The sequence below is a fragment of the Peromyscus eremicus genome, chromosome 12 (assembly GCF_949786415.1).
Source record: "Peromyscus eremicus chromosome 12, PerEre_H2_v1, whole genome shotgun sequence".
Classification (NCBI taxonomy): Eukaryota; Metazoa; Chordata; class Mammalia; order Rodentia; family Cricetidae; genus Peromyscus; species Peromyscus eremicus.
The window spans coordinates 80,474,414-80,488,891 of NC_081428.1; the positions used below are offsets into that span (position 1 = coordinate 80,474,414).

At 47.1% G+C, this 14,478-nt stretch overlaps 1 protein-coding gene across 1 annotated transcript in view; it reads left to right on the forward strand.

Moving 5' to 3' along the window:
• Liph (lipase H) overlaps nucleotides 1–14,478 on the forward strand; it is a 71,654-nt gene that overhangs the window by 40,245 nt on the left and 16,931 nt on the right. Inside the window, exons 4-5 of the mRNA XM_059277053.1 lie at nucleotides 1,681–1,782; nucleotides 2,922–3,011. Coding sequence (XP_059133036.1) covers nucleotides 1,681–1,782; nucleotides 2,922–3,011 — 192 coding nt within the window. The remainder of the gene's footprint in view (nucleotides 1–1,680; nucleotides 1,783–2,921; nucleotides 3,012–14,478) is intronic.

The following is a 14,478-nucleotide window of genomic DNA, read 5'->3' on the forward strand; positions in this document are numbered from 1 at the left end:
TAGGTGACTGCTAGAAACTTTCAATTACAAATATGGGTTCACGTTCTGGACCATAATTTTACCTGCATTTCATAAGTCCTGGTGTGAGGCTAGCAATCCCACCCCCTCAATACCCCAGCTAAATGTTTTATCTAGATCTACGGGAGGCTCCAAGCCAGGGTACTCACTCTATTTTTTGCGAAGGAAGTGGTTGGTGTTGACTGATGGGGGTGGGGGTGGGGAGGATTCTGGGTAAATTCTTTCCAAGGCTGTGGAGTCTTTTCCTACTGTGTTAAGAGCTGTTGTGTTTAGGGCACCTGTTTTCCTTGAGTGACTGGGTGTTTCCTCATGCCCTCCTACACCAGTTTCAGTTGGAGCGGACAGAAGAAGGCTGGGGGTGGAGGAGTAAGGAAAGGAGGGAGGGAGAGAAGAAATGTTTCAAGGGATCACAGGACATTGGGAGGGAAGAAAACAGGAAACCGAAGCAAAGATGCTGTCTGTCTCTTAGATGTGTGTGGAACACGGGAAGAGGAGATGTCCTCAATACTTAGCATGCATGAGGTCCTGGCTTCATTCTCCAGCACCTAAAAGGAGAGTAAAGTGAACCTAAACATAAAATGATATTAACAGGTTAAACCTCCAAGGAAACCCTCTCTGCACAGGGTTCTAGTCACTGGGGCTTTTCTCACACTCCACTTTGTAAGTTCTCATTTTGTGGTTCCAGAACCCCAAGTGTGGCTCCCCAGATTCTCCAGGTGTTTCATTGCTGTGGTAATGAAACCCAGTCAACACTGACCAAGACCAAGACATCACTTCAGGCATTATGGGGTGCATTTGATCTGCCTCATCTGTAGTGTGGCATGCTCTTCCAAACCTAGCTCTCTAGGGAGTTTCATGGCTCCCTGCTGAGTTGGCCCAGCTAGGTGCTGAGAGAACATGGGCAAGGCGGATGGAGCGGGCTGTACTTTGGAGCCAGTCTCTGGCCAAGATGCTTGAGTTCTCTGGGCCTTAGGAGCCGTCACCTGTAGAATGGAATCATACTGGCCACCTGCTGCCTCCTGGTTTTGTGATGTGTTTCAAATGAGTGAGTAAATGAATGAAAGTGGACCTGAGTAGGGTTTCTGAAATCCCTAAAATGAGAAGGACCAGAGAGGTTGTGGGTGCCTTTAATTTAAGGCCTTAATTTAATTAATGCCTTTAATTTAATAGCACACATGAAAGTGGGGCAGATGGATATCCAATTAGAGGCCAGCCTGGGCTACATCGCTAATTCAAGACAGTCTGGGCTACATGATGGAGCTTTGTCTTAAAATCAAGGGCTGGGGATGTAGATGGGTGTAGCTTCACGCATAAGGGTTTAATTCCCAGAGCTACCTTTTCCTCTTTCATGCTCTCTGACGGTTTTTGCCGCAGGAGCCTTTCTACCCGCCATGACCTCACCTGTGGGGCTCTTTCCCAGCTGGGGCTCCTCATGCAGCCTGCCTGCTGCTCTCAGAGCCATTGCCAGGGTAACCGTCCACACTGTGGGAAAAAAGCTACAGGCTGTGGACGGTTGTCTTGACTGCAGGACGGGATGCTAGTAATTACTCACCCAAGCACGCCCTGCAGCCAGCCTGTGAGCCATCCTCTCCGGGAGGGATCAAAGACAGCTTCGGTGATTCACGGAGTGGGGTTGCCAAGCTATTTTGCCTTGTCTTTTAGGTCTTGACCCTGCGGGCCCTTTGTTCAACGGGAGACCTGCTGAGGACAGATTAGATCCCAGCGACGCACAGTTCGTTGACGTCATCCACTCCGACACTGACGGTAACACTCCTTTGTGGATTCGTGACCCCAAGAGTGCAGTCTCCTCCGCCCATTCCCTGATGCTATCTTTTCCTCCATGTGGGTAGGGGGTCCAGCACCACTGACGGGGGATCTAGGCCCAGGACCTGACGATGAAATAGACATGATTTCCCTTTTTCTCACCCGGTTTTCCAAAGTGTTCGAGTCCAATTAAAACCAGGCTGGTTTGTCTACACACAGACAGTTGGCTTCAGATGAACAGTTTCCAGGGTGGCCTGACTTTTCTCTTATTCTCCTATGCTGAGAGTGCTGTGTGTCCCCACCCAGAGCACCTCTGCCCTACTCCTGGCTCTTTGTAGCTCTTCCAGATCATTTCTGCCTCTCAACATGCCGGTTTCTTAACTGCTATTTGGTGTATGAGATGCCCAGCTGACACCTGGAGTCTCAAAATATGAAAACTATTATCACATGTTATGTGCAGCATATTGCAGTTATAAACTGTCAATCTTTTTTGTTGACATTTTTATTTTTGTTCTTTTATTTTTATTTGTATTGGTGTTTTGACTGCATGTGTATCTGTGTACCACATGTGTGCCTGGTGCCCAAAGAGGCCAGAAGAAGGTATTGGATCCCCTGAGACTGGAGTTACAGTTACAACCACTGGAGGTAGTTGGGAGCCACCATGTGGGTGCTGGGAACCTAGCCCGGCTCCTCTGTAAGAGCAGCCAGTGCTCTTAACCACTGAGCCATCTCTAGATCAGGTCCAAAAAATTTTAAGATTTTTATCTACTAAGTAAAAATTAATTGTTTCCTATTTCATTTTGTGAAGATTTATACAATACAAATAGAAGTTTAGGAATCTCATGACAATTAGAGGGCTCTGACTAAAAGTAAAGAAGAAACAGGCCATCCTGTCAGCCCTGCAGGGCCAAGTGCCCAGAGTCCAGATGGGATTCCATTCCATCACCCTTTGTGTGTTCAGCTGATGCAATCTGCTTGCTGCTTTCTAACGCGCTAGCTCACAGCTTTGGGCAAGACCTTTAAGTAGGTATAAGGGCCGTGATAGCAACCACAACACCACCGTCCCTGCCTAACCCTGCAGGCAGGTGAACGTCAGGACGTGCACGGTCCCTGTGTAAGCCTTGTGTGTTCTCTTTTAGCACTGGGCTACAAGGAACCGCTAGGACACATAGACTTCTACCCGAATGGAGGACTGGATCAACCGGGCTGCCCAAAGACAATATTTGGAGGTAAGTATCATACGTTATCCTTTGTAAGACAGTAGTTTGGAAAGGCATATTAAAATATCTGATACTAGCAGGTGTGATGATACACACCTGTAACACCAGCAGTGGGGAGGTGGAGGCAGGAGGATCCGGAGTTCAAGCACAGCCATGAGGTCCTGTCTCACAAAAACAAACAAACAAACAAAAAACATAAATTACCTGCTATCAATGGGCATTGTGAATAGAAAACAGACGGCGTGAAAAAAACAGAGGTGGCAGAACACAAACACAAACAGGAAGTTGGAGGGCAGCCTACAGGTGAGATGAGGGGCAGAGTCAGAATCTGGTCCTCCCTAAGTGCTCTGACTTATTCCTCATTGCTGCTAGAGAAAGGAAAGTCGTCTTGAAAAGCTTCTAGAACAAGGATGCTCTGGAGGTTTGGGAGCTGCCTCAGGGGGTAAGCATGCTCACTGCCCAAGCACAATGGCCTGAGCTCAGATGCCAACACCCACACGAAAGGCTGTGGGAGGCAGAGGCAGGAGGACCACTGAGGCTTTCCAGATGCCCGCCTAGGGCCATATTCAGCAAGAGACCATGTCTCCTCAAAGGAATAGGTGAAGAATGACAGAGCAGGACCCCCACTGTCTGCCTCTGACCTCCAGGAGCCTGCACGCATTGGAATATGCACACCTCCATGTGCATATACACTAACATACCACATTCACACATTTGAAAAAAGCTGAAGATAGTTTGTACAAAATGACGTCCGTATAGGGCCACATTGGAATAGCAAAGTGTTTGAAAATAATCCAGCTGACATGACTTAAGTGGGCTTAACCATATGACTGAGCATCCAAATTCTGTCCTGTGCGACAGAGTGATCACGTGTATCCCCTGCATTGTCACTGACACCATGGTATCTGCTAGAGGAAGTCCTAAGGAGCAGGAAGGCGTGCTGGCCTGTCGGGTTTTACCTCAGTCCAGTTTGGCCCAGATGCCTCATGCCCTCTTGGTCCCTGTTTGCCCTTCACTGTCTCCTGTGTGGGCTGAACTGAGCGCCGGAATCAGGAACACTGATGTAGTAGCAGCACTCTATGCCCCACCCTGAGAGCCAGCACAACCATGGGGCCTGTTTCCTGTTTTGTTTTGTTTTGTTGTTTTGTTTTCCTAGACAGGTTTCTCTGTATAGCCTTGGCTGTCCTGGAACTCACTCTATAGACCAGGCTGGCCTTGAACTCACAGAGATCTTCCTGTCTCTGCCTCCCAAGTGCTGGGATTAAAGGCATGCACCACCACCACCCAGTTGGGGCTCAATTCTTTTTGGAACCACTCCAGGTCTTTTGATATCCATCTCTGTGCATCATTAGCCTCCAGCTGCACCATAACACCTCGTGTGACATCCACTGAGAAAGAGTCCTGCCTCTGACCATTCTTGCTTAGACTCTCCCTGCCATCACCTGCCATTCAGTCCTTCTCAGTTCACTCTGGTGGCAGGAACAGAACCCAGCCACCAGGAGGCTAGCACAAATGCCCTTTGGATCTATCGAACCTTAGATTCCTGCCATGGTGGTCTCACTGCTGTCCAGAAGCATTGTTGGAGATGTCCTGAGACCTATTGAACTGAGTACAGGAAAGCTTGGTAGCTTCTCGCTGGCCCTCACTGCCAGAAACTCTTCTAGGGTCACTCCTCCTAGATCTACACAACATCTCCCTACTTATGATACAGATGAGCTAGACTTAACTTCCACATGCTTCTGTCTCAGTAACTGTTCTGTTGCTGAGAAGAGACACCATGACCAAGGCAAGTCTTATAAAAGAAAGCATTTCTATCACAACCCACAAAGAACCAGCTTCCAGGGTACAGAAGGAAAGTCCACAGTGTAGCGCAAACTGAGACTTTTTTATCTGGGGGGGTTAGGGAGAAATAATCTCATGCACTCTCTCTCGATGGTTTCATTTCTTTATTCTCTGACCTTGTTCACGTCTCATGTCTCATCATGTTATTCTGTCTCATTGCTCCATTGTTCCCTTTCTCTCCACTGCTTAAAAACTCTAACAGAATCTCTAAGACAGCTAGGTACCGTATATCTTATAATATCCACTCAGCCAGGCACTTTCCATGAAATTAATGACCAAAATGCTTAAAACTTAGAGTGTATTCTCTGTCCTGTATATAACTTCTAATTATCCAAGAATACCTGCAGCCCTCACAGGGGCTACAGAGTCAGTTTGTTTTCTGTAGCCTTGACTAGAAAAAATTTATTTTCTCAAATTGAGGTCAGGAATGGGTGCAAGGAACTAATCATTTGCCAGCTAGCAATAATTGTGCTGTCTTTGTATTTATAACCTAGCCAGATAGTGCAGCTGTGTGTCCTTGTGAATTAAAAATTGGAAATGTTTATCTAAAAACCCATTAGCAAGGCATCTGGTCTAATCTAAAGTTCTTTTGAAGCATTGTTTCACCTAATGATGTACAAGAAACCTGTGACTTCATAACTCAGCATAAAGATTAAAGGAATTTGAGCCCAGCCTGGCTCCTGGACTCAAATGTTTTCCTAAATCATAAATCTGAGCTGTGAGCTAAAGCAGGTTCGAAGTGTCTCACAGGCATCGTGGAACAATAGGCCTTAGTTATGAAACATATCCTAGAATTATTTATATTCATCAAAACTCTGTGTCAATAGACAATACAGCTTAAGGAGGACCTATCTTCTTGGCAATACACAGAAATAGATGCCCAGAAGGTCGGGATGTTTTCATGAGACAAACATACTACAATGCAGGTAGTGGGGGACTTTCCACATACAAATACATTATATAAGATACTAAAGGTGCAGCAGAAGCAAAAGACATTCTGGAGTCTGTATTCTCATAAGCCTTGCTTAGGCAAGACACCAGAGTGTTTCTTCTGGTGGGCTGACACCTGACCCTCAATTGTCACCTGTGGTTGCTCTGATAGGGCCACAGCCACTGGCACATTTCACTGGGGGCTTACCTACAGTTTCAGAGGCATAGTCCATTATCTTCATGGCAGGGAGCATAACAGCAGCTAGGCATTGTGCTGGAGAAGTGACTGAGAGCTATATCCTGATCCATAGCCAGAGAGAGAGAGAGAGAGAGAGAGAGAGAGAGAGAGAGAGAGAGAGAGACACTCTGGGCTTTTGAAACCTCAAAGTCCACCCGCAGAGATGCACTTCCTCCCAACAAGGTCACACCTCTTTCTTTTCTTTTCTTTTTTTTTTCTAAGCTGCACCATTCTGATCTCTGCCCTATCCTCAGTCCCTACCATAGTGTCAGGGAATAAGCGCTCAGAGTGTTTGTTGAGTGAGTGAATGAGTGGGTGAATAACTGGACAATGAATAAGACTGCAGCCAAACTCATACCAGTATTAGGTGCCAGCTTAGTCTGCAGATCCTATTGATCTATCCCCCTGAATTCTCAAAAACGTCTGTGGCCCCGGGTTGTTTTGGCCAACAGCTCACTCACTTTTAGAGTGAGCATGAAACTTGAGAACAGTTTTGCTAGTGGGAGATTAATGCTTAGATATGAGTTTCCTTTTAGGGTTCATGAAGGCCACACCTCTTAATCCTTCAAATGCTTTCAAATAGTGCCACTCCCTGGTGACTAAGCATCCAAACATATGAGCTTATGGGGGCCATTCTTCTTCAAACTACCACATCATTAGAGAGCCATTTTGTTTGTCCCCATCTTGTCCACAGAATCAATGTTTCCTTTCACCTTCTCTGCTGGCCTTGCCAGCTCTCTCTTTCAAAGCTGCCCCTCCACTGCCCTCCTTGGAGTCATTCCTCAGTGCCCTATTTTCCTGATGGCCTTCCTTTTTCCTTTTTTACTTTTTGGGTGTGTGGATTTGCAGGTCAGAGATCCTCATCAGATGTCATTCTCAGGAGCCATCCATGTTATTTTTTGAGACAGGGTCTAGGAGCTGATTACCTTGTTTTGTTTGTGTTTTTTTTTTTTTTTTTTTTTTGAGACAGGGTTTCTCTGTAGCTTTGTGCCTTTTCTGGAACTCACTTGGTAGCCCAGGCTGGCCTCGAACTCACAGAGATCCGCCTGGCTCTGCCTCCCGAGTGCTGGGATTAAAGGCGTGCGCCACCACCGCCCGGCCCGTGTTTTTGTTTTAATTAAATTTATTTTTTTATTTTACATCCCAACTGCAGATTTCCCTCCCTCCTCTCCTCCCATCCCCTCCTCCACTCCCCCTCCACTCACTCCTCCTCTGTTTCTGTTCAGAAAGGGGCAGGTCTCCCATGGGTATCAACAAAGCATGGCATATCAAGTTGCAGTAAGACTAAGCACCTCCCCTTGTATTTAGGCTGAGCCAGGCAATCCAGTATGAAGAATAGGTTCCCAAGAGCCAAAGCATTAGGGACAGCCCCTACTCCCACTATTAAGAGTACCACAAATAGACCAAGCTACACAACTGTCACACATATGTAGAGGGCCTAGGTCAGTCCCATGCAGGTTCCTTGTTCCCGGTCCCGTGGGCCAGGTTATTTGATGAGACCCGAGGAGGCACCTCCTGAAAGATCAATGGGGGCGAGAGAGAAAGGAGACCAGGCGCGTAAAGGAAGACAGAGTCAGTCTGAGTTGCGTCGAGGTCTCGTTTATTGACTGGGTGTTGAGGCTTATAAACAGGGCTTCAGGCAGGGTCGGGGAGCAGGGGAAGCACGGAGAGAAGAATGGAAAATTCCTAAGGGAGGGTGAGGTCACTTTGGTCCCAGGCTCCTACAGCTGGCTGATTAGCAGGTACTCCAGGAAGTTGTACAGCCCGAGGTTAGGCCAGGAACTTCCTGCCTTTGTAAGGCTTGATAAAGTAAGGACACCGCTGTCCGGAATCGGTCCCCAACATCCTTGGTTGTTGGTTCAGTCTCTGTGAGCTCTAATGAGCCCAGGCTAGTTGTTTCTGTGGGTTCTCTTGTGATGTCCTTGACCTCTCTGACTCCTACAATCCTTCAGCAGGATTCCCTGAGCTCAGCCTAATGTTTGGCTATGGGTCTCTGCGTCTGTTTCTATCAGTTACTGGATGAAAGCTCTCTGATGACAATTGGGGAGTCATCTAATTTATAAGTATAACAGAATATTATTAGGCATCATTACATTGACATTTCCCCCGCTCCAGTTGTGTTTGGTTCTATCCAGCCTCTGGGTCCTGGAGCTCCAGGAAGTGTCAGGGGTGGGCTGACCCTCATGGCATGAGTCTCAGGCTGGACCAGTCATTGGTTGACAACTCCCACAATCTTTGTGCCACCCTTACCCCAGCACATCCCATAGATAGGACAGACTGTAGGTTGAAGGTTATGTGGCTGGGTTGGTGTCCCAATCCCTCCACTAGAAATCTTGCCTGGTCACAGGAGATAGCCAGTTCAGGCTCCATAGCCCCTATTGCTAGGAGTCTTAACTGGGGTCATCTTTATAGATTCCTGGGAGTTTCCTTGTACCAGGTTTCTATCTGACCCTGAAATGTTCCCCCTTTCCAGCCATCTCTTTCAGTATTTTCCTCCTCCATCAACTCCTCCCAACCCAATCGCTCATGTTCCCATCCCCACCCACCAGCCCCTAGACCACCCACAAGATCTCTTCTATTTCCCTTTCTTAGGGAGACCCATGTGTCCCCCCTTGGACCCTCCTTGTCACCTAGCCTCTCTGGGTCTGTTTACCTTGTTTTTCTAATTATTTATTGTCATTGCTCGCTCTCTCGCTCTCTCTCGCTCTCTCCCTCTCTCCCTCCCTCCCTCCCTCCCTCCCTCTGGTGGTGGTGGTGGTGGTGTGTGTGTGTGTGCACATTTGGTGTGCACGTGGAAGTCAGAGGACAACTTTGCAGAGTCGGCTCTCCTCCCCCTTGTTTGAGGTAATTCCTTGCTCTCTCGTTTCTGCTGCACGTGTGTATTCTGGGCTAGCTGGCCTGTGAGTTCCTAGGTAATCCTCCTGTCTCTGACTTCATCTTGCAGTGTGCCACTGCATCATCTTTTTGAGTTTTGGAGATCAAACCCAGGCTATCAGGCTTGTGCAGCAAGTACTGCTGTCCACCAAGCCACCTCACCAGGTCCACTCCACCCCTCGTTTTTTGAGATAAAGTCTCTCACTAATCTGGGGTTCTCTGATTGGGCTAGCCTGGCTGGCCAGTGAAGCCTGGAAATCTGCCTGTCTCTGGCTCCAAGTGCTGGAATTATAAGTGCACACTACCAAGAAGCCTGGCTCTTTTTAAAATGTGGGTTATGTGTCTCGGGTCCTGACACTCCCATGCAAGCATTTACCATCTGGGTTGTCTCCCTGGGCCCCTTTTTTCCTTCTTCAGTGATTTCAACTTAATTTGCTTTCTATGAAGCTTTGTACACACCCTTTCACCGACGGACACATGGAATAAAGGGGCTTCACACGAACTCCCACGATCTCAGTTTCTATACACACCATTTTGGTAGCAGTGACATCGAGTTCATGGACTTTTCCCAGTTCGGTCTTCCCCAAAGCTGCTCCCCACCCCTGCCCTCCTCTCGACCCCGGAGGCTAAGTCCCACTAAGCCTGACCTCTATAAAATTCTCCCTTCTCTGTGACATCAGCTGAGACTAACCTTTCAATGGTCCCCTCCCTGAGGTTCTCTGACACTCTCCTCAGCCTGAGTCACAGGTTGCTAGTTTTCTTCTCACACTCTCTTTCTTGAATATTTAATCTGCTTTTCTGGCTTCAGATTTCACTTTGAAAATGAGAAGAGTCGCTGGGAAACTGGTTGAGCACATCTGCCCCGGACACCACCTGCCAAGCCACATGCTTTCCAAGGGCCTTCATTCTTCAGTGACTCACCTCACGCAGCTGGTGTCTGTTGGTGCTCACCTGAGGTCAATTCCAGAGAGATGATGCTCATAGGACTCACAGCCCAGGCTCATCCCTTTTCTTAGAAAAAAAAAAAAAAAACCACAATAGTTATGTTACTTAAGTGTGTGTGTATGTGCACTTGAGTGCGCACATAGAAGCAGGTGCCTGAGGAGATCAGAGGTGTCTGATCCTCTGGAGCTGGAGTTACAGGCAGTTGTGAGCTGCTTGATGTGGTATTGGGAACTGAACTTGGATCCTCTGGAAGAGCAACAGATTTCTTTTTTTCTTTCACTGAGCCAGCTCTCCAGTCTCTTCCCCTCCTTTTCCCCCAACTCCTTTCTTTCTTAGATAGGGACTTGGCTCTGTGGCCCTGGCTGCCCAGGTAGCCCTGGTACTTACTGTATACCTCAGGCTGGCATCGAACACATGGCACTCCTTGTCAATGCAATCACTAAGCTCTCACTCAAAGAGAGTAAGAGATATTTTATTCTGAAGCCAAACACAAAGTCCATGGCCTAGAAACATAGCTATAGGTTTACCTCAAATCCAACAGTGATAGTTTTATCAAGTTTACTTTTAATTTTTTTTAATTGTTGAACAGCTTCATCCAGTTATACAATTAAAACTTTCACTTTCACCCCTGATTCCCCTTTCTCATCTCCTTCCCATTCCTGCAAGAATTGTTCTCAAGAGTCCCTGCTTTCCTGTCTCCCTTGTATGTGTGGCCCACTGAGTTAACTCGAGTTTCTTGCCTGCAGTGTGGGTGGGAGGTTATTTACTGGAGCCAGGGCTGTTCCACAGAAGAAAATGACATCTGCCTCAATTACCCTTAACTGCCACAGTCCCTTAGGGAATGATGGAGTCTCATAGGCCTTTCCCTTCTCTCATGAAATGTTTTACAGTGACTGAACAAAGAAAATTATAAATACGTTGGTGGAGGGGCTGGAGAGCCGGCTCGGCGGTTGCTCTCCTAAAGGACCCAGGTGTGATCCCCAGCACCTACGTGGTAGCTCACATCCGGCTGTGACTCACAGTCCAGGGGATCTGATGCCCTTCTAACGCCACCGACACCAGGCATGTGGTTCATGGCCATGCGTGCAGGCAAAACACCCAGACACAGAAAAATAAAGGAAAAAATGTAAATACTGTTGGAAACAGCACGTAGGGAGGTTACAGCAAAACAGGGCTGTCTCTGTTAGAGGCCTCAGATGTTATCTGACGACATTCGTGGTGTTGGTGGAGCCTAGGGGTCTGTTTGTACATTCTAAACAGGATTTTACCCCACTCGTAAAGATGTTAGGCCAAACACAGAGGTGGACAATTAATACCACTAAGATTAAGGAAAGCACAAGTTATCTTGGCTCCCAACTTCTCTCCAGAATCACAGAAGTTTTATTATTGTTGTTATTGTTGAGACAGGGTCTCCTGGAACTCTCTCTGTCGGTCTCTAACTCAGAGATCCTCCTGCTCTGCTTCCTGAATGCTGAGATTAAAGACGTGCGCCACTATGCCCAGCTACACAGACATTTTAATCAATCAGCCTAGCAGATATTTAACACCGGTGCAGAGTTTTTTCCCCTGGTGACTTCTGTTTTCGGCCTCTACAGTGCTGGGATCACGGGTGAGCACCACCCAGCTAGGCACCCTGTTGTCCTTCTCTTTAGAGCATATCACCCCCCCACCCCCGCCCACTTAGCATTAGTGCCCCACCTCTGAACTGCACCCCATCCTTCCTCAGAATCCTCCAGTCCTATTAGTCTTTTATGTCAACCGATCCCTGCTCCTTGGCCAACCCTCAGTAAAGTGCTGACCACTGCAAATGCTCCACGCAGTGTTTTCACACAGCACAATAGTACTTGGGCTGAGAAAACATGATGCCACCCCGTGACCCAGTTCAGGTGTCACTAAGAATTAAGGCTTCCCGGTAAACCTCAGGCTTAGCCCATGATTAAGACTCAAGGCTGTGGTATGCTCCCGCCCCTCCTCGGCCCCGCCCCCTTCCCTCCGCCCCGCCCCGCCCCGCCCCTCCCCGCAAACACTTCAGTCAGCTTACAATCTGCAGCAAAGCACTGGTTCTCAAACTTCCTCACTTATCAAGATTGTTTAGAAGGTTTCTTAAGCCAGGCTGCAGTAATTTACATTTCTAACCAGTTCCCAAGTTCCCGGCAGGCAAAGACTTGTAATAGAGAAGTAAAACTCGGGCTTCAGATCCACAGAGACTTGTGTTTGACATTCCTGCTTTGCCACCTACATGCACAGGGCCTCAGGTTCTCTGTGCCTCGCTTTCCCCGTGTGTAAAAGGGGACTAATGGCTTCTACCTCCCAAGATTGAGAAGGTGAGCAAAGCATGGCCTAAGCACCTGACTTCTCCCCCACGCCCTTCTCTCTGACCTTCATCTCTCCTCACTGCCATGTCTCCCCTCTTGTTTTTATGTCATACTAATTCTGTTTCTCTTTCCCCTCTCTCACACGATCTGTTCCTCCTCCTCACAGTCCCGTTTCTACTACACACACACGCACACACACATACACACACACACATACACACACACACACACACACACACACACACACACACCCATATCTCCCCACACATACAACTAGGGTTTACATGTGAGAGAAAACATGGAATTTGTTTTTCTAAATCTGGCTTCTTCGGTTGTATCTATTTGCTGCAAATGTCATGATTTTATTTGCATTTACCATCCAGTAAAATTCCATTGTGTATGTGCACCCCACTGTTCATCTGCTGAAGGACGTCTAGGCTAGCATTAGGTCCTGGCTGTTGTGAATCACTAGTGCTGTAGTAAACACATGGGCAGGTATCTGTGGTGTATTGCCTGTGACTTGAGTCCTTGGAGTATATACTCAGGAGTGGTAGTTCTAATTTTAATTCTCTCTCTCTCCTTTTGGTATTTTTGAGACAGGGTCTCACTGTGTAGCTCTGGCTGTCCTAGAACTCACTATGTCTCCCTAGTGCTGGGGTTAAAGGTGTGCACCACCACACCTGCGTTCATTTTCATTCTTTTGAGAAGCCCTCAGGCTGCATTCCCTGGTGGCTGCAACAGTTTCCGTTCTCACCAATAGTGGCTGAAGATTCCTTTCCCAGCACATCTCTACCATTTTGTTATTGTTGCTTGTTTATTAACTGCGGCCATTCTGACTGTGCAGTGACGCCACCTTGTGACTCAGTGAAGGTGTTGCCGAGAACTAAGGCTTCCTAGGAAACTCAAGCTTGGCCCTTGGTTCAGACTTTTGAGATGGTAATAGCTTGGGTTTGATCAACCACAAGCTATCAGGGTTTGTTGTTGATATATAGGAAGGCTACTAATTTTTAATTTTTTTTTTACCAGTTAGTTTGATGAATGCATTATAACTGTAGGAGTTTTCAAGTTTTCAAGGTCTTTTATATAGAATAATACCATTTGATAATAAGGGTACTTCGGGAGTTTGAGAATGTACCCCATTAACTCATGTATATGAACACTTAATCCCCAGTTGTCAGTGCTATTTGGGGAGGTCTAGGAGGTGTGGCCTTGCTAGAGGAAGTACCTTACAGGGGCCAGGAAGCTTGAAATCATTCCCAGTGCTCGCTCACCCTGCTTTGTGGTTAGGGTTCAAGATGTGAGCTCTCAGCTGTTCCAGCCACCATCACTGCTGCTCGTCATGTCTCCCCCACTGTGATGGTGACGGGAGTCCACCTTGAACCACAGCCCAGATAAATCCTTTCTTCTGTTAGTTGCCTTGCCATGGTGTTTTATCACAGCAGTAGAAAGGCCACTGTGGACTTCTTCCTTCTCTGTTTGTGTCCCCTTTATCTTGTCCACATGTCTTATTGCTCTAGCTGAGATTTCAAGCGCTGTATTGAACAGAAAGTGGCCTTCCTTGTCTCCTCTGAGTTTAGTGGAACTGTTTTGAGTTTTTATCAATTTGGCAAGATGTTGGCTGTGAACTCATTGTCTGTTGCCCGTATTGTGTTGAGATCTGACTCCTATGGCCCACCAAGCCGTCTCACCTATAAGGGCTTTACATCGTCTTTCTTTATTGTTCTAAATATAGAGGTCTTTCACATCCTTGATTCAGTTTATTCTGAGGTATTTTATTTTTCTGGGAGCTGTTGTGAATGGCATTTCTCTCTCAGCAAGGCCATTATTGGTATAGAATGGCAACTGATTTCTGTAGGCGGATTTCATATCCTGATGCTTTGCTGAATGTGCACGTCAGCTCTCACAGTTTTTCTGGTGTAATCTTGAAGGCCTCAGCTTTTCAGTGTAGGATCATGTTTGCTGCAAATAAACATGCTTTGATGCCTTCCTTTCGTGTTTGAGTCCCTTTTCTTTCTTTCTCTTTTATTACCGTAGCCATGACGTCCTCACTATGCTGAGCAGGAGCAGTGAGAGCTGGGGCGCTTGCCCTCTTCCTGACCAGGACTCTGAAGTGCTGACTTTTCCCATGTTGCTGACCTTCTTAACTTGTCATTTTTACCGATTTCAGTTGCTTTGAACCCAGTAGTTGAAGAGTTACCGTCTTTTGGAGGAGCCACGTTGCCCCTCACTTCTCTTGTTTCTTGTGATTCCGTGTTGTGATTTGTACATCTGTTGTTTGGATGTTTTTCCAGTTTATTTGGGGACTTCCCATTAAGTAGCCTATTTTTGAGGG